Below are 20,935 nucleotides of genomic sequence, written 5' to 3' on the forward strand. Positions count from 1 at the left end.
TGTTCAATGTATTCATAAATAATCTGGAAAAGTGAGAAACAAGTAATGACACAAAATTATTCAAAGCTGTTACAAAACATTAGAAAGTTGTGAGGAATTGCAACAGGACCTTGTGAGACTGGGGAAGTGGGCATTTAAATGGTAGATGAAATCTAAGTGATGCGCATAGAATAAAGCCTTCTAACTGTAAGTAAGCATTGCTGTGTTCCATATTAAGAGTCACCACTTAGCAAACAGGTTTTAGGGTCCTTGTGGAAAATACATTGACATCAGAAGCTTAGTGTGCAGTAGTGGAATGCTAGAAATTATTGTGGAATGTAACAGGAACTTTAATATTGCTTCTCTGTTGATCTATGTTGTGACTTCATGTTGGATTGGCCCCTGGATTCTGTAAACAGCAACTAAGATGTACGTGCAAATCAGCGCTTGTAGCCCATGTCCAGCGACCCTCCCCTCCCCCCCATGTCCTGCGACCCTCCCCTGTTGAGCAGCAGCGGCCACTACAAAAGAAAAGAAGTGATAAATGTTTTTAAACCCAGCCCAAATCATTTGGAAATGCCCAAGTCTTACAACACAGTCTCTGCAACAGCACCTCCTCTCGCCTGTCATGTCACTGCGCTCCTCCGGGGTCTTCCTGCAGGGGCAGTGACGTGGAGGCGAGAGGAGGAGCGGCTGCAGAGACTGCGTTGTAAGACTCGGGCATTTGCGAATAATTTGGGCTGGGTTTAAAAACATTTATCGCTTCTTTTCTTTTTGTAGCGGCTGCTGCTGCTCAACAGGAGAAGCAGCAGCGGCCGGACAGCGTTACTACTGGCATCTGCGGGTGGCGAAGGGGTTTGATTGTCGGGGGGCGGGGGTGTTTGATGTGCCGGGGGGGGGATTGGGTGATGCGCCGAGGGGGGGGGGGGGTTCTGTGGTGCCGCGCTTGTAGTTTTTTGATGCGCCGCTCCCTGCCACTTGCTCCGAAGTGGCAGGGAGTGGCGCACTGACAGCTGCGTGTTTCCCTACTTCTCCCCCTGCCTGGGAATCAGCTGTTAGTGATGTCATCCTGGCTATGGAGCCTAGCTCAGCAACTCCAGGAGCCACGGACACAGGCAGTCCCACATTAGAACGTTGGTGGTGAGAATCTATATAAATAATTCTCACCTCCAATGCTGAAGCTCACAGTGTGGTTGGGAAACAGTGAAGCCCTGTACTGTTGTAGTCTGTCAGCACCACTCACTGTCACTGTCACTCATACACCCGCCCCCCAGACACGCCCCCAGCTACGCCCCTTCCGGACATAATTCGCTACCTGAACATTCTATTGAGGTCCCAAGCTCCAGCCACTTCCATCAGCGGTTCGTTAGTTCATGGTGGAGAAGCCTCTCCACTCACCATGTCTGTCAGTCACGCCCTCGCGTCGAACGTAATGACGTTGCGGGTGGAGCTATTAAGGAACGCTACGGAAAGGGGGGAGTAGCGAAACATGCTAATGACATCGCGGGCGGAGCTATTAAGGAACACTACGGAAAGGGGGGAGTAGCGAAACACGCTAATGACGTCATGGGCGGAGCTCATCTCAGTGCGCCGACGAAACAACACATGGTGCCCAACATGAGCGTTACCGACCGCGACAGAACGTGACGTCACAGGCCACATGAGGAGCGGGTTCACAGTGAAAAGGTCTGCTGGCTGCCTGCGGTCCCGTCTTCCGTCTAAAAAAACAGCTGATCCTCTTTCCCCAGGTATGTGACGTGGGTGGCCGGACGAGGAGGGGGGAGCGCTGGTATTCACGACCTCCGTGGGGGTGGAAAGGGGGTGCACTGGGTGCCGAGACTGCAAACATTTCTCTCCAATCCCCTTGCTAGCGCCCGTTTCATTTCAGCCTGAAACGGGCCTCTTTTACTAGTTATTATATAGGATGATCCGCACGTAAATCCAAATGCATATAAAGTTTGGGGGCGTGGCTAGGGGGCGTTCCATGGCATTTCAAAATTTTACGCACATAAATGCAGAATTCAGCCAAACTGCCCCTAATTTAACATCAGCATTTATATCTGCTTTTAGCAGGCGTAATTGCAAGTGTCTAAAGTTAGGCACTGTTTATACCCTAAGAGCTATTCTATAAAAGACACACACGCTTTATAGAATAGCACTCAGTACGTAAAATGTTCAGTGCCAATTTTTAGGCACCGTTTATAGAATTTACCCCTTTATGTATACACATCTGGTTATTTCATCTCAAAAAAATTGTAACAAATTGAGAAAAAGTGCATAGAATGGCAACAAAAATGATAGAACTTGTCGCTTGTCAGAAAACACAAAAGGTTGGGACCTTTATGTTTCAAGAACAGATGGTAGAGAGCATATGATAAAGGTTATAAATGCACAAGTATTATAGAGTTAATAAGGAATGGTTATTTATTGTTAAGCTATGCTAGGCCTAGAGAAGATTCCATTAAATCAACTTATATCTAAATCAAATACAAAAAAACAACCCAAAACAACTTTTTAGTCAACAAACAAGCTATGGAATTTGTTGCTATAGAATGTGGACTAGACTAGTTATATAGCTGAGTTTGAAAAAAAAGCTTTGGACAGATTTCTGGAGAGCAGGTCCACAAACTGTCGTTAGCCAGATAGACGTGGACATCTTCAATGCTTCATGGGAGAGGACAAAAATAAATTCTGCCTTGTTTTTTCCAAGTAACTCAGACTGGCCATTTTGACTGATTTTGTTTGTCCATGTATGACCACTCATAAAATGCTACAAGTTCTTAGAAACAGGGCCATATGGATAGACTCAGCTTAATGGGAAGAGCCGGCGTGGATTTAGCAAAGGATACTATTTTTGGTGTGTACATGAAGGGTTTATGTGAGAAACAATTACAGTTACTAGGATGTGTTATAGGTAGTACGAGATGCTGGTCTCTGGATTATCCAGGTGACCAATAATGTGTGTCATGTGAAGGCCCAGGGTTGTCTCTTAAAGGCTATTAACCAACTCCTCTGGCCACATATTGGCCAACTCGGCCCCACTGGCCATATATTATCAGTTTAGCAGGAATAGATGCATATTCAAGATTGCAGATATAAACTTGTCTGTCCTAATGGTGCCACTGGCCATCCTATCTTCAGATGCCCCTAAGAAGGATATAGAGTCTGGAAATAAGGTTGTCTTTGTGAGAGACCCATCCCCAACATTTTAGACATGAATCTAACTGGACCACAGCTGCCACACATTGAATGGGTTAAGAATGCTTTTAGGATTCCCATAGAGGGGTCTATTGCATTTTCCTGGGATTTTTGGGTCCATACTAGATAAAAAGCTCAAACTGGAATGTATTACTGACTTTTCTTCATTTGGCCATTTCTACAGATAATTATATTTATGTTAACAGTAGTGCCCAAAATGGAGCCAAGCAAGTATGAGAATGGGGTCGAGGAATCTGAGGAAGCTTAGTTAAGAAAGACTCTGGTATATAGGCTATCTAATATAGCTGTGGTCTTTTATTTCCAGTCGATTAAATTTGTCAGTCTTATTGACTTTTGTAAGCTATTGTTTCTTGCTAAGAGGTTGGATTGAGAATAGGTTAGTCACTGCTGCCCATGTTATAGCATGCCACAATATAGTCAGTATTTAGAAAGAAACAGCAATACATTGAAATCTATTAAAGCAGAACATGAAATCCTTCAGGTGAAAATGAAGTGAGCAATGCACTCAGCCTCTTCTTGAAAGTAATGACAATCTCATTATTGAGGTGGAAGGGGAAAATAAAATTCCTTTGAGATAATCCACTCACAGCCCCGACTAATGGCAGTCTACTCTTAAAAGCACAGTAACAGCAGTATCAAGGTATGGCCCATGGCTTTCATGATCTTCATGAATGGTTTTATTTAGTGGATACGTTTCTGGGTGTTTTATAATTCAGAATATAAAGATTCTTATTTTTAAAGTACATAGACTTACAAAGTTACGTGGAGGGGCATAATCGAACGGGGCGCCCAAGTTTTCTTGAGTGTGTCCTCGCAGGATGTCCCCGTGAAGGGGCTTGGAAACCCATATTATCGAAACAAGATGGGCGTCCATCTTTTGTTTCGATAATACGATCGGGGATGCCCAAATCTCAACATTTAGGCCGACCTTAGAGATGGTCGTCCCTGGTTTTCGGCGATAATGGAAACCGAGGATGCCCATCTCAGAAATGACCAAATTCAAGCCCTTTGATTGTGGGAGGAGCCAGCATTCGTAGTGCACTGGTCCCCCTCACATGCCACCAACCGGGCACCCTAGGGGGTACTGCAGTGGACTTCACAAATTGCTCCCAGATGCATAGCTCCCTTACCTTGTGTGCTGAGCCCCCCAACCCCCCCCCAAACCCACTCCCCACAACTGTACAACACTACCATAGCCCTAAGGGGGTGAAGGGAGGCACCTACATGTGGGTACAGTGGGTTTCTGGTGGGTTTTGAAGGGCTCACATTTACCACTACAAGTGGTAAATGTAGGGGGGGGGTTGGGCCACTAGACCACCAGGTCCCCTGAAGGTAGGACCGGAGAGGGTGCACTAGAGTTCAGGGGGTGGCAGTGTGCAGATGGGCACGGGTAGTGCTCGGGTGGGGTGGGGGGGGCAGAGTCCCTTATTGCCTGAAGGTCCAGAGCACTGTCAGTCTGCTCCTACTTTTTTAATACAACAATAGGTGTGGGTTTTTTTTTTCTGTTTTCCAGTTCACAAAACAAATTTGGATTCTGAACTCTATCTAAAATTTATCCAGATTTAGGAAGGGCTAGGGCCATTGGAAGGGGGGGGGGGGGGGGGGGCTGACTATATCTGAAAATGCTGATATTCTGCTTGTATTTGTGCAATTTCATATACTGCTCCAAGTCCATACAGTCCTAATTTTGTATAAAATAACATATACGTTTAGGAACACATATTCAGCTGTCCCACTTTTGATATTTTTACACCAATATGGCCCTGTTCATTCTTTCTCTGTGTATAGTTAGGGATACATGTCTTGTTTCCCTTTTAAAATGCAGCGTGAGAATTTGCTGCTAAGGTCCGCAAATGGTCCTTTTATCCTACGAATGTATGACTCTTGCTTTGCAGGAACATAGGATCCATGGTATGTTAGACGTTTATTATTATCAAATCTTTATATTAAGAAAGCCAATATTAAACATATTTAAAGGGAAAGTTCCTGCAGTGTGATTAAGCTGTTCAGAGTTACATTTGCATTGTTGTTGACATATCGTCAAAGTAAACTGGTTAATTGAAAGTCATCCAAATAAAGCCTGATGTTTTAAAAAGTTTGTGCTAATAGTGCCAGGTGCACGTTCTACAGACAGAACTGTTACCAACATACCAACCATCCCCACAGTGCCTGGAAAAGAATGAGGTATCTAAAAATAGATGAAGTGTGTGAAAATCACAGCTGTTTTACATCTAATTTTGTAGTGAAATGTTTTGCATTATGTACCACTTTGGTGCCATTGCATACTATTTTTGCATATTATGTAAATCGCTTCTGACAGCTTTACAGCAATATGTTTGCATTTAATAGTCTCAATAGCTTTTGTAACATTTGCACTGAGCAAGCAGTTGTGTTGGACTAGCCCCGAGACGTAGGTCAGGAGGGGAGATGAGCAACTCTGGTCCTTGGGGATAGCTCACGTGGTCAAAGGTTTTAGGATATCCATGAGCATGCATAAAATTTACATGCATGCTGCCTCATAGTATGCACTTTGTTTTCATGCATGCATGTTAGAGTTCTTAAGAATTTGACTGGTTTCAGGCCCATGAGGATCACAGTTGCTAACCATTGGCTTAAGCAGTAGTGCTGTTGCACAAGGGTTTCCTTGAGCAAAGCCAACACCATAAGGATCTTTGCACCCATTTTTCAGTTATACTTAGGACATCAGCAGGGCAATTGAATGAAGCACGCATGAACATTTGTATACCAACTATGTACATAAGTCATTAGATTAAAGCCATATATGCACATATGTACATACATACACACATATATGCCAGAATTCTGCCTAACACTATTTGACAGATAGGCATACGCATGGGCGGAGTCTGGGGAGAGCATGGGCAGAACTCACATAATTGTACCTTATAGAATATTATGATTTACATGTGCATCTCTGTCATTTTGGTGCACACACGTTGACCTAAAGTATAGGTGTGTATTTTGCTGTTACATTAATATTCTATAAATGACGTTCCTTCATAGACTAGGTTCCCACCAGGCACCCTCTTAGAGAATTGTCCCTAAGGGGGCAATTCTATAGTAGCACCTAGAGGTTGGCACCACACGTGCATCAAAAGCACCATGAAATTGAGAGTTAGGTCCTATAAGGGGCATTTTCAATATGACTTCTAAATCCGATTTTGGATATTTTGCTGAAAACGTCCAAAAGTCAAGTGGCAAACATAGCCATTTTCGAACCTGAAAAGTCTATCTTTTTGTTTCAAAATGGCCATTTCCTAGAAGTTTCATGCTCAGTGCACTTAAAAAAAAGTCCAAGGGAAATACGCACAAAAATAAGCCATTGGTACGTATGTGGGATCTTGCCAGGTATTTGTGACCTGGGTTGGCCACTGTTGGAAAAAGGATGCTGGGCTCGATAGACCTTTGGTCTGTCCCAGTATGGCAATACTTATGTACTTATATAGCATTTTTAGTAAACTGGCCACACAGACATCCCAGCAGAGCAGTGGGGCACCCTATGGGACACTGTAGTGGACATCACATAAAAGGTCCTAGGTATACATCTCACTGTTACTCCCTTATATTATATGGGGAGCCCTGCAAAACCCTAGTGTACCCAACTATACACCACTAAAGTAGCTCATATGGCAGCAGGTGTCACCTATATGTGGGTACAATAGGATTTTAGGAGGGTTTTGGACATCTCACACTTTCCACCACAAGTATAGCAGTTAGAGTGAGATATGGGCCTGGGTTCCGTACTGTACAGTGCATTGCTCTGACCACTAGACTACTCCAGGGACCTGCTTGGTGCTCTGATAGGACTGGCCATAACATCTGAAGCTGTCATAAAGGCTGGTATATATTGCTTCTTTCACATCTTTGGGGGATGGGAGGGAGTCAGTGACCGTTGGGGGAATAAGAGGGCTCATGCTTTAATCCCTCTTACTCCCTTATTTGGTCATTTAGGGCACCTTTTTGTGTCTTACTTGTGATCAATACAGGTCTAGTCCAAAACATCTAACTTTTAGCCCTGGATGTTTTTGTTTTGTTCAGTTATGGCCAAAAAAAAGTCCAAGATTTGGGAACACTCAGATTCCACCTCTGACATGCCCCCTTGTGATTTGGTTGCACTGCAGACAAACTGCATAGAAAAACGTCTTTAGAATGTGCTTCAAAAATAACGATTTGGATGTTGTCGACAAAAAAGTCCACCTTTTGTCCTTTTTTTATTTTGAAAATGATCCCCTATGTGCATTAGGCCCTATACTATAAGGTAGTGTCTAAGTGCCATAGTGCGTAACTGCAAGAGAGCATACACATGAGCAGAACATGGGTAAGCCATAGGCATGTCTTCCAGTTATGCACATTTGGCACTCCTGGGCACGCCAACTTATGCTTGCCATTGACATGTTGTAAGAGAATTTGCCTTCACATGGGCACGCCAATGTCAACCTTGCACTACTATTCTATAATGGAATCTTTACGCCAAGATGCCGTTATAGAATTGGCGCTAAGAGCATGGCATTAGGATGCCATGACTGAGTCTCCAATTTATAGAATTGCCCTTTATGTGCTTTGAAGTGTGAGTTCAGGAGCGGCCCGACTCTTTCGGGAGTGATACCTCCCCCTTCCTTCCTTCCTCCAACCCGTTCCCCGATTTTACCTTTTTTAAAATGTTTTTTACAATCCAGCGGCAGCAGCGATTCTCATAAGCTGCCCTGCCTCTGACACCCTCCTCTTTCCTTTACTGTGGCTGTCTCTCTGATGTAACTTCCTGTTTCCTCAGAGGCAGCCACAGTAGAGAAGAGGCCGGTGCCAGCAGAAGGGCAGCGTATGGGAATCACTTCCATTGCCGGCTTTTAAAAAAATGAAAAAGAAGGTAAAATCAGTGAACGTGTGGAGGAAGGAAGGGGACAGAACTTAGCCAGGGGAGAGGAGCGGCATCTTGCCTTGGGCCACCCCCATGTGAGTTTATTTCTTGAAAATCCACATTAGACTTGCATGAACTGTGTGCTGTTTTGGCACTTTTCACTTTATTTATTTTTTTAGAAAATATTTTTGCATTTAAGAAAAAATTGCAGAAAAGTTTTAAGTATATATTTTTGATTAAGAATGAAAGTATAAAAACTCCGTATAGCATATAGTATATTAGGTTCTTTTTGCTATATTGCTTTTTATAAGATCTTGTGCTCAATTTTCCAACTTGAATATACCACCCTTATGTTTCCTTGTGTGTGTTTCAGTGGTCATCCTAGATCTCTTTTATGCTGGAATTTATATGACACTATGTACAGCTCCAGTATTGTGAGGTAGCCACAAAACATTATCACCTGTTTGTGAATAGAGCCTTCAAAGTGTATGCAAATGCTTCAGTTTAGATGTGCCATTTTTGAATATCTGATTTTTAGTGTATAAGCTGAAAACTATTGTTTTGGTGCAACCTAAGCTTTTACAGTATTGCATGATTTTATGTTAGCACAGTTTAATTAATACATCCCTCCAAGTGTATAACTTTTAGAGGTAGCCTAATAGAAAATATTTAATACGGAAGTGCTGCATTTAGCTAATCTAATAAATCAATAATTCTACAGCATAATCACAACAGACATACATTTAGGGGCCCTTTTACTAAGCTGCGTAGGCACCAATGCACGTCCAACGCATGTCAATTTTGAGTTACCGCCCGGCTACTGCGTGGCCGCTGCAGTAATTTCATTTTTGACGTGTGTCCGCTAGGCCCACCGGAAATTATTCTTATTTTCTGGCGCGTAGGCAGTAATTGGGCAGTAATTGTCATTCTACGCACGTAGACCATTACCGCCCGGTTACCGCATGAGACTTTACCACTAGGTCAATGGCTGTTGGTAAGGTCTCGCATCCTCATCCAGCAAAGGATCAGCTACATCAGCATTCAGCAGGTAGGGGGTTTGAATGGGAGGTGTGGGAGTTTTGGGATAGTGAAGCTTTGGTGGGGGAAGAGGGCAAGGTGCAGAGTAAGGGGCAGATGTGGCTGGAGGGCTGCCAGGCGTGGGCAAGGACTTGAGGAGATGACACACAGAGAATGCAAGGCAGGAAATGAGAGTCCAAAGGTTCAGACAGGGGCAATCAACGAAAGGTTACAGACCATTCAGTAACTCTCCACTCTTTTTCACAAACCAACAATTCCACCTCTCCACTCTCAACTCAGCAAAATCACAAGTTGGTCTCAAGACAAGTTTGGTCTTGAGCTAGTCACTTTTAAAGCAGGTCTAATTCATGGCATTTTTCTTTCTGGCACAAGGAAATCATTTTGCTATCTGTAGTCTGTGGAACTTTGTAAGTCTAAGTGCTTTGAAAATACGCCTCTATCCAGCTTATAATTGAAAAAGAAAAACGCCTATATTGCGACCCAAATTGGGAGATAGACGTTTATCTCACAAAAACGAATAAAGCGGTATAATCGAAAGCCGAATTTGGACGTTTTCAACTGCACTCCGTCGCGGATGCGGACAAAGTTGATGGGGGCGTGTCGAAGGCGTGGTGAAGGCGGAACTGGGGCGTGGTTATCGGGCGATCAGAGATGGGCGCCTTTCGCCAATAATGGAAGAAAAATATGCGTTTTTAGCGAGAATTTAGGGCACTTTTCCTGGACCCTGTTTTTCCACGAATAAGGCCCCAAAAAGTGCCCTAAATGACCAGATGACCACTGGAGAGAATCGGGGATGACCTCCCCTGACTCCCCCAGTGGTCACAAACCCCCTCCCACCACAAAATATGCCGTTTCACAACTTTTTATTTTCACCCTCAAATGTCATACCCACCTCCCTGGCAGCAGTATGCAGGACACTGGAGCAGTTATTAGGGGGTGCAGTGGACTTCAGGCAGGTGGACCCAGGCCCATTCCCCCCCCCCCCCACCTGTTACACTTGTGCTGGTAAATGGGAGCCCTCCAAACCGCCCCCCAAACCCACTGTACCCACATGTAGGTGCCCCCCTTCACCCCTTAGGGCTATAGTAATGGTGTAGACTTGTGGGCGGTGGGTTTTGAGGGGGATTTGGGGGGCTCAACACCCAAGGGAAGGGTGCTATGCACCTGGGAGCTCTTTTACCTTTTTTTTTGTTTTTGTAAAAGTGCCCCCTAGGGTGCCCAGTTGGTGTCCTGGCATGTGAGGGGGACCAGTGCACTACGACTCCTGGCCCCTCCCACGAACAAATGCCTTGGATTTATTCGTTTTTGAGCTGGGCGCTTTCATTTTCCATTATCACTGAAAAACAAAAACGCCCAGCTCACAAATTGTCGAATAAAACATGGACGTCTATTTTTTTCGAAAATACGGTTCGGTCCGCCCCTTCACGGACCCGTTCTCGGAGATAAACGCCCATGGAGATAGACGTTTTTGTTCAATTATGCCCCTCCACGTCTACTTGTCAACATACAAAGCAAAAGGTGCTTACCTGTAACAGATGCTCTCCATAGATTGTGGGATAAATCAAAAACACAGTCCTTCTTACCTCTGTGAGATTTGATGCTAAGCTTTATCCTAACTAAGGTGTCTCTGAAGGTCATGATATGTGGGAAAGTTTGCACATGCTCAGAAGATTTTCTAGTATTTTCTGAACTCTAAGGCTGCTAGTCTGTCCCAGCAGCATTGGATAGTCACCCAGTGGTGTGTCTGATTTATCCAGCTGTTAAAAGTAAACGACTTGCTTTCCCTGTGGTGCAGACAGATTCTAAATGTTGCACTGATACACAAGTCATTCATTAAGCTAACCCGTTGTTTTCTGTAAAATGCTGTTGACCTACAGTGCCTTTGTTCAGGATCCCTCGACAGGTTTCCTTTGAAAACAGTGAATTTTACAAGCTTAATTTTGATCTTATGCAGATGGTAAACACATTGGCCTAAGCCTTTCCAAATCCTTGTATCATTTTATTTTGTTCTTGCATGTATTTTTTAGTAGAGAGGTGTGGTAGCCGTGTTAGTCCACTTTTAAAGGTAATCAATAGAAATCAAACAAAATAAAACATGGAAAAGAAAATAAGATGATACCTTTTTTATTGGACATAACTTAATACATTTCTTGATTAGCTTTCGAAGGTTGCCCTTCTTCGTCAGATCGGAAATAAGCAAATATGGTAGATGACAGTATATATAATTAAAACATCCAAGCATTTCATTGACAGTCTAACAGGATGGGGATGGGTAGGAGGTATGCATGGGAAATGCTTTGATGTTCCCATGCATACCTCCTACCCATCCCCACCCTGTTAGACTGTCAATGAAATGCTTGGATGTTTTACTTATATATACTGTCATCCACCACATTTGCTTATTTCCGATCTGACGAAGAAGGGCAACCTTCGAAAGCTAATCAAGAAATGTATTAAGTTATGTCCAATAAAAAAGGTATCACCTTATTTTCTTTTCCATGTTTTCTTTTGTTTGATTTCTATTGATGTATTTTTTAAAAAGTTTCTAACCTAATATTCATTTAGCAGTATTGGTGGAAACGTGGAAACATATAAATTGCTTTTAAAGTATTGTATGTGTATTGAATTTCAGAGGTTTTTTTTTGTTTTTTTTTGTTTTTTTTTGCTATAGAACAATTTTTCTGTAAATAGATCTTGAGCTGTATTCTACATTGTTGTTTTGCAATCTGCATTGCCATCTGATGCCTACTAATGCATTTACTTCTAACTTCTAGGGAAGAAATTTAACAACGGGAGATGTTGGCTTCTTTCCAAGCGAAGCGGTAAAGCCTTGCCCATGTGTAAGGGAAATATTTAATAGTTTCTGTCAGTGTAATTGTTTTCCTCAGAACATTCAAGAGAAGGTTGCCTGGCTCACATCAGGAGTTTTTATTAATCTAGCCTCCCGAGAATCGTATTATTTCCACATTCTTTATGTGTAAATGTTATGCTAAATGCTACTTTCATTGTAACATTATTATGCTGTTGCCTATGTGATTTTCATTTTCACCGTTAAGGAAGTAAACACAGAAGAGAAACATAGCTTTTGGGGATTCAATAAATAGAACTGTCTAGGAAGTTTAAAGAGAAATAAATCCAATCATCAAAGTATATCCATGGTGCATCGAATGCTTTTTATTCCTTAAAATGATGAGACCCTAATCTATTCCTCGGTCACTTCAGTTTACAGAGAGATAGTACAATCTTAATAGTATGTAAGAAATGTAGAAGATCCATAAATCTTGAAATTAAATCTATAAATGTATTTTACTGGATCTACTTTAATGGCTTGTTTCTATTGTTCAAACAAAGTAAAAGCAGATCACATACAAAACACCAAAACAAGTGAATAAAAAGAAGTGCTTTATTAAACAGTTACCTGACATGGCCACGTTTCGCCCTCAGGCTGCGTCAGGGGTAGAAGAACTACAAAATAAAAAATCAGAACATATATATAGTAAGGTTCATATAAAATAGACAATATTCCTTAAAACTTAAAAACATCTATATATATAAAAGGCACCAACGTTCTAATGAAGCCTCCAGCCGGAAGTGTGAAGCGCCAGAGATATCCGGTTTCCCCATGAGTGAAGGAAAACAGCACAGCACGAAATCCCTCTCTCTGTAACAGTGAAGGACTCAGAGGGGGGAGGGGAGAGAGACGCCCTCACTCTCTGGGTAACACAAACACAGCACAGCAGGAAACTTAACACTGAAGGACTGGACTGGGAGGGGACAGACAAGCACAGGGGAAGGAAGAGAGGGCAGAGGGCAGGGACATACATCACACTCCCACATGCACACCCTGAAGAAAACCTTGCTAGCCCCCGTTTCATTTGCATCAGAAACGGGGCTTTTTTTACTAGTGAATAAATAAAAGGGTAACATTAAAACTAACAATATAATAAAAAATGAGCGTGTTGCTTGGTATCAATTAGCAACATTCAAAAAATGTGAAAAACAGGGGAAAAGACCTCAGACAAGGGTGACGCTAGGCTCTAAGAATACAGCAACTGAAGCAAACTGGTCACAATTCTTCTGTGTAATCATCGGTCAAAAACCCATAACCAACCTAATTGGTTGTGTAAAAGTTTTAAATCTTTTTTAGTTTTTCTTATTGCATCTTGTGAAAATCAAAAGAGAGAAAAAGAAAGGGAAAAGCAATCAACAAACGCTCCCCACTACAAAATTATAAATTGCAAGAAGTACAGCTTGACTTAACCTGCTGAGCTTAGCTGCATATGGTAATCATAACAGGGATGCCTGTGTGTTCTCTGGGGGCAGGTTGGGGCTTAATGCTGTATCAAAGCTGAAGGAAGGTGTTGAGTGACCCCACAGCAGTATCAGCACAGCTGACAAAACCACCCCAACACGCTGTTGAATGGTGTGGGTAATATGTAGGCCCATTGGACCTGAAGCAACTGCCGGCTGAGAGGCAAGAAGAAAAACTCTGCAGGCAGATTTGCATTTAGGCATTTCAAAACAGGAGATCTGACACCAGTGATATAGCAGCTGCCATCTTGAATCTCCTCCCGGTTACACTATTTTTGTGCATGGGATTCTGAAAATGCAACAGTGTGAGCATGCAAAAAATACTCAGTTCTCTATTTTTCTTGGTTCCTCCTGTTGGTTTCAAAGTGCTATAAGCTAAGCCTGAAGCATGGCAATTTCTTGTTAATGCAGGGAGAAGAAGTTGGAGATCTGCTACATTCCAAGGATGACAGAAGAGAACAGAGAGTTTTAAGGGAACAAATAAATTGACATGACTATGTGTTTGCTACCATATTCAAAGAAAGAGAACATAATTGGGGAGATACAGGGTGAAATCTCATCATCTTGACTGTATGCCAACATCTGGCTGTCCAGTATAGGCACCACAGTGGCTGTACCATACAGTCTACTACTGCCTCCAAGCTCACAGAAATTAACTCTATACTCAAACCAAAATATCTGAGCTGGAAAAAAGGTTTTGAGGCTCTGATTATTGAATATCTACAGTCATCTTTTGCTACCTTCTTTTTCTACCCAAGCAATGTGAATAACAGCAAAGACACGTTTCCTCTGCCAGCCTATTCCTTGAAAATACATTTACTTTGCATAATGAAAGGATAATTTGGTTTTGAAGCGCTAATGAAAGGATAATTTGGTTTTGAAGTGCTAAATATTGTCTTTACTGTCACCTGCTCTTCTTCTCTGCCGTATTTACCCAGTCTTGCTGGTGCCTTGTGTAAACTCTCTTTTCATATTGGATTAGGGGAATGATTAGAGAGGTTTACTATATGGGAGGCCCCTTCCTCCTGTGACCAGCTAGGAAATGGGGCTAGGCCCTTCACAAAAAGATTATGAAAGTCATACATTTAGGGGTCCTTTTACTAAGCCGCATAGGCACCTATGCACGTCCAACGCATGTCAATTTTGAGTTACCGCCCGGCTACTGCGTGGCCCTTACAGTAAATTCATTTTTGACGTGTGTCCGCTAGGTGCAGCTGAAATTATTTTTATTTTCTGGCGCATAGGCGGTAATTGGGCAGTAATTGTCATTCTACGCATGTAGACCATTACCACCCGGTTACCGCATGAGACCTTACCACTAGGTCAATGGCTGTTGCTAAGGTCTCAGACCCAAAATGGACGCACGGCAATTTTCATTTTGCCACATGTCCATTTTCAGCAAAAATTTAAAAAAGGCATTTTTTACAGGTGCACTGAAAAATGATTCTGCACGCTCCCAAAACATACATCTACACTACCGCAGGCCATTTTTCAATGCGCCTTTGTAAAAGGGCCCCTTAAATACCAGTAGAACCAGAGGAAGAAACTATGGCCTGCTAAGGGGTCTGTGTTACAGGCTGCACTTTTTTCTACCTCAATGGCAGACATTCTGCTCCTCTTTGATCACCTCTTCTGGATGTAGTAGATCTCCCATTCCTTCCACTGACAGATAGCCTCCATGGGCTAGGGTTCTCTGTATCATTTTTGGAAGCCAGCAGAAGGAGTCAAGAGAGAGAGAGAGAGAGAGAGAGAGAGAGAGAGAGAGAGATGAACATGCCGAGTTTAGTATGATCACAGTATTACTCCCTTCAGTAAATAGTCCAAAGTGGGAATTAAACAAGGACCATTTATTGAATGGTCAAGAAATATTGTGGAGGATGAGCATACCATGCTATTCATCTTATGATTAAGTACCTCTTGCATGCATATGACATTTTCATTTGCATGTGTAAACACACATTTAATATTCATGTTAAGGCCTTCATGTGTAGCTTGCTATTTTTAATGTACACATGAGGACCTTAACTTGCATGTTAAGTTTTTTTGCACAGGCCTCTCTGATTGGTTGGTCTGTCATCACTAAAATCACCACAGTTTTCATTTGAAAATATGCTTCTCCCCAGGATAGGAAATTCTAGAATTAAATTTGGGTTAGAAAAGGCCTTCAGAACTTTTTATTTAACTTGTGTAAGTATAATTTAAATATGATACCTATTATTATTATATATCTACTGTTATTTCTCTTTTCCTAGGTACCTAAACCAGTAGACTACTCAGGGCAATCATGGTAAGTCATTCTATTCTATTCTATTTATTGTACTTCATGCCCAATCCATAAAAGCAGGTTCTAAGCAACATTCAATTCTCAATTAAAACAGGTGCATTTACCAGGAAGTACAAAATTAAGACAGATTGAAATTAAAAAAAAAAAAAGGAAAATTCATGCTGCCATAAAACTGCCAGAGAGAACTGAGTTACAAAAAGGGGAGCAGAAAGGACAGAGAGAGAGAGAGAGTCTCACAGAACAGCAAAAGACAATTATATCTTATCTCTTGCTTTGCCTTTGACTAAAACACACACATACACAGACACACACACACATACTACCAAAGAAACATATTCCAGCTATGTTTCAAGATATGTTTTTGCATGCTACCAAAGCGATATTATTCAACTGTGGCTCTGAACACAAATAAAATATACTTACAGTAGAAAGAAGCATGAAATGTGACTAAACTAGGGGTATTAGTTGCTGTACAAAATCTGTAAGCCAGGAAGACAAAATATGACTACTGATTAATAAGTGATGTAGTGGAAATTAGAATCACATCAGTTGTAAAATTAACCTTTGTTAATAATGGCTAATAATAATAAACTCATATGTCAATGCACAGAAGCATTCTAAAATAGACAATAAAGAATTTGCACTGTTTGAACTAAAGGTCCTGTTGTGCTAATCATATCGTACAGGTATGCTGGAGCAATGGAAAGGTTACAAGCCGAGGCTGAACTTATGGACAAAGTTAACAGCACTTATCTTGTGCGATACAGGACCAAAGAATCAGGGGAATATGCAATTAGCATTAAGTAAGTTATGTAAAGCTGACAACTCTACCTTTGTTAAATTACATAGGCAATGTGATGTTAATAATAGCATTAGCAGGAGAGATAAGATTAAGAATAAAAGCTGGGATAGCTATATTTTTGAATTGATTTGGTATGCTGGTCAACCATGTAAAGTACCAGCCTGTTACTTTCGCAGCTTTACTAAGAGCTTATATGTTTTTGAAGCTCCTCTGTCATGTACAAATTATCAAGGTCTCATCTGCATCTTCATTAATTTCCAATATGAACCAAAACATCATATAATTGTTCAGATAGCCATAGTTCGATTTAGGTAAGAGTTCTGTGTCTTGAGCAGAGTTGTGATCTTTTTCGGAATACAAGCTGCATCTTGAACAATGGCCTAGTAAATATATTTTGTTAATGGGATGTCAACCTTGTATTGGCATAGATATACATTTTGTCTTGAGAATTAATTCATGTAATGTTATTGGGGCATGCCTGCAGGTAATTATCGATCTCAGCTGATTAAAAACACATTTATATTCATAAGTTATTCATTGCCCACAGGTACAATAATGACGTGAAACACATCAAGATTTTAACAAGAGATGGCCTTTTTCTCATTACAGAAAATAGGAAATTTAAAAGTTTAATGGTAAGCATTGATTTGTTTCCGTTAAAGTAACCCCTGTTCTACATTTTTTTTTTATTCAAGCATTTCCGTTTACTAACTTTTTGGGAATTAAGCAAACGTGTTCTGGAAGGCACTAGTAGAATGGTGGTGTGCAGTATTAGCAAAGCTAATGTAGCAACTTAGATTTAGAAAGAAGGTCATTAACTATGATCAACATGGAATGAATTAATAACAACAAATGATTGACCTTTAGAAAGCTAGTTTTGCAGTTCTAAACCACTTTCTTGGCTATTCAAATTAAATTAAAAAGTTTAAAAAAAACATTTGAATTTAAAATCTGTTTCTGAGCTACTTCGGTAAGCATACTGTTGGCATCAATGGCCTTTAGAAGTGCGATAATGGACCTTTGAAGTACACTATCAATTGGTGAGAAGGTATGATTCTTCACCCATTCTTCTAAGCCACTCCCATAAGGTTTATGATGACTAATTTAGAACAAGCAGACAATGGAAAGAGCCATCTGCTTCTATTTTGTCTTTTGAAAAATAATTGTTCTAGTATGACTAGAAGTACTGAATGGAAGAACAGCTCATAATTAGTAATCGTTCATTTTTTAGCCTGAAAAGAGGATACTGCTTGATTTAATGTAGATCATTATTTTAGTTTATTGAAAATATTATTTATATCGTATGCATCCTTAGTTCTAGGTGTTTATAACAATACATTAAAAGTAATTTAAAATGCAAGAACTCAATACAGCCACAACATAAAGAAGCTTCTTTAGTAAGCAGGGAGCTTGGACAGTGGAAGGTGCAATATGGATCATCTAGAGAAACTAGACAGAGAACTGGCCATTGATATACAGAAGTTGGGATTAAAAGAGGAAGTGCTGTTACTGGGAGATTACAATTACTGCAACCTTTGTCTTTTTGTCTTGAAGTGGTGGTATATTAAGCTCTCTCATAAACATAAACAAATGGACTAGAATATTCTATCTACATAATCATAAAGAAGTAGAGAGATCATAGATGTCTTTCAAGGTACTCTGCTCAGAGAACTGGAATGCTCACAAAAAAAGATTGTGTCTAATGCCCTGATGGATCCACATATGGTATAGTTTGATGAAAGCTAAAGTAGCATCCGGACACATAGCTCAAAATATTGGATTTCAAACATGCTGACTTTAGTAAAATGAAGAAATACCTGAAGAAAGAGCTGGCAGGATTGGGGAAGATAATGGAAGTGGAAAAATAGTGGACCAACTTGAAGGAAACTATAAAAACGGCAACAGATCTTAATGTAAGAACAGTTTTACATAAAAAAAGGCAAAAGGAAAAAAACCTAATATGGTTCTCCAAAGAAGTGACTAAAAAAATAAAGGCAAAAGAGTTAGCATTCACAAAATACAGAAGAATGCAAGAAAGGGAATACAGCAAAGAATACCTGATAAATCTCAAAGAGACAAAGAAAGGAAGAAGGATATCAAAAGCATGGGCATGGGTTAAATAAGTTGTGGTATATTTGTGAAATGAAAGGGCTGAGAGCTATTAGGGGAAAACTTTATCTCAGTGGGAGGTGGTTTGGGAACCTTTTACTTCACATTGTTCTTTTTGATTACAGTCTGCTGAAGTTTAAGGGGTAATTTGATGGGTTTTTTTTCCTTTGGGTGGGTTGAGTTTTTGTTTTCTTAAAATTGTTATAAATTATGGAAGTTTCTTGGTTGTGTAATAATATGTGCTTTTGGGACTTGTTCCCTCTTGGGAATTTTGTTGCTGTTTGCTATCAAATTTGTATTTTGCTGCATCTGTTACATTCTTGGTTTTTTATAATGTCTCTAATTGTTTAATAAAGACTTCTTTAAATTTCAAAAGCATGGGCAGAAGAAAAATGACTAAAGATATAAAGCAAGGCACCAAGGGCCCTGTTTACTAAGTCACACTGTAGGCACGCTAACTTTTAATGCTAGAAACACCCATATATTCCTATGGGTGTCTCTAGCGTTAGCGTGTACTAAAACGTTAGCATGCCTACAGTGCGGCTTAGTAAACAGGGCCCCAAGACTTGTTTCAAGTATGACAAGGAAAAAGAAGGCTAGAGATGCTGAGGACTGCAATACAATACAATTGACTGCTCAATCCCAGCAAAAAGTTCCAAGGCAGGTTACAATTAAAACTTAACCAATACAATCATTGGGAATTACTGTTTAAAAAATCAGAATGTGTGTAATTTGTATAAAACAAAAGTATTAGTCCTAAAATTTTGCAATTAAAATTTTGTTTGAAAAGAAAAGTTTTTAGTTTTTTTGTGAAAAGATAGATATTTTCACTCTTCTTTGATGGTCATAGGTAAATTGTTCCAGACATACGCCACTTGATATGAGAATATAGGATTGAATAGTCATTTATAACGTAAACCTTTAATAGAATGAGAACAGCATCTGGATAATAGTCTTTCTAACAAATTAACCACATATTCAGATGTACATCTGTGAAAAAATTGAAAAACTATACATAATACTTTAAGGATTGCGCTGACCTGTCTGGGAAGCCTTTGGAGTTTGATGAGTGGTTAAGAAATACTGTCGTATTTTTTAAGTTGGAAAATCAACCGCACCATTGTATTCTGGATTAGTTAAAGGAGTTTTTGCAACTTACATGGAGGAGTGGCATAGTGGTTAGGGTGGTGGACTTTGGTCCTGAGGAACTGAGTTCAATACCCACTTCAGGCACAGGCAGCTCCTTGTGACTCTGGGCAAGTCACTTAACCTTCCATTGCCCCATGTAAGCCACATTGAGCCTGCCATGAGTGGGAACGTGTGGGGTACAAATGTAACTAAAAAAAAACCAAAAACCTAAATAAAGTGAGTTGCAATAGTCTAATTGAGATAATATTAACATTTGAGCCAGTAAGGCAAAATGTTCCCCATAAAAATAAGACCAAACCAGACAAAGGTTTTCTTAAGAAGTTGTTTATCTGTGACTCAGATGACAACTGAGAATCCAGGGGCCCTTTTACTAAGGTGCGCCAAATTGGAACTACCACTCAGATAACGTGTGCTCCAGGTGGTAATTCCATTTTTGACACGTGCCCAAAACACGTGATAGAAAATGTTTTCTATATTTTACCGCGTGGCGCTGACCCGACAGTAATCAGCAGTTTACATACGCTGGCCGCTTACTGCCCGGTTAGTGCATGAGACCTTACCACTAAGTCAGTGGGTGGCGGTAAGGTCTCAGGCCGAAAATAGTCATGCGCTAGTTTTAATTTTGCCGCACGTCCATTTTCAACCAGAAAAAAATGCCTTTTTTCCAAGCACGCTGAAAAATTGACCTGCACTTGTCCAAAACATGCGCCTACGCTAGCGCAGGCCACTTTTAGGCGTAGCTTAGTAAATGGGCCCCCCATTACCTTAGATACTTCTACTGGTAAAAGTTTACTGTTTGACAGTGGGATAGAGGACGGTATAACCACCATTGGATTTCTGAACCAAAGCCCCTTGGTCTTGCATTCAGCATTAACAGATTCTCAGCCAGACAATATTGTATCTTTCCAGTATAATGTGATAACTTGTCATATGTTTGATCCATGATGTAGAGAGATAACAAAAGCACTCTCTTAATGGGAAGACTGGAGAGATTTTTTTGATGCAGCAATATTGTGACAGTGTATGTTTCTAAGTTCATTTGTATTCATGATTAATTTGAGCACTGTGCACTGCATGAGGAGCCCTATGATGGTGTAGTTTTTAGTGAGCTACAAATAAAAATTGGTTCAATCTGGAGTGTATTGAGCATTACGGCCAAGAAATTGGT

The 20,935-nt window shown here is 40.8% G+C and overlaps 1 protein-coding gene across 1 annotated transcript in view; it reads left to right on the top strand.

The window, feature by feature from the left end:
• Positions 1-20,935, top strand: part of VAV3 (vav guanine nucleotide exchange factor 3) — a 594,162-nt gene that overhangs the window by 537,715 nt on the left and 35,512 nt on the right. The window contains 4 exon segments of the mRNA XM_030206250.1: positions 11,887-11,952; positions 15,676-15,710; positions 16,394-16,510; positions 17,057-17,144. Coding sequence (XP_030062110.1) covers positions 11,887-11,952; positions 15,676-15,710; positions 16,394-16,510; positions 17,057-17,144 — 306 coding nt within the window.

This window comes from Microcaecilia unicolor, chromosome 6, assembly GCF_901765095.1.
Source record: "Microcaecilia unicolor chromosome 6, aMicUni1.1, whole genome shotgun sequence".
Classification (NCBI taxonomy): Eukaryota; Metazoa; Chordata; class Amphibia; order Gymnophiona; family Siphonopidae; genus Microcaecilia; species Microcaecilia unicolor.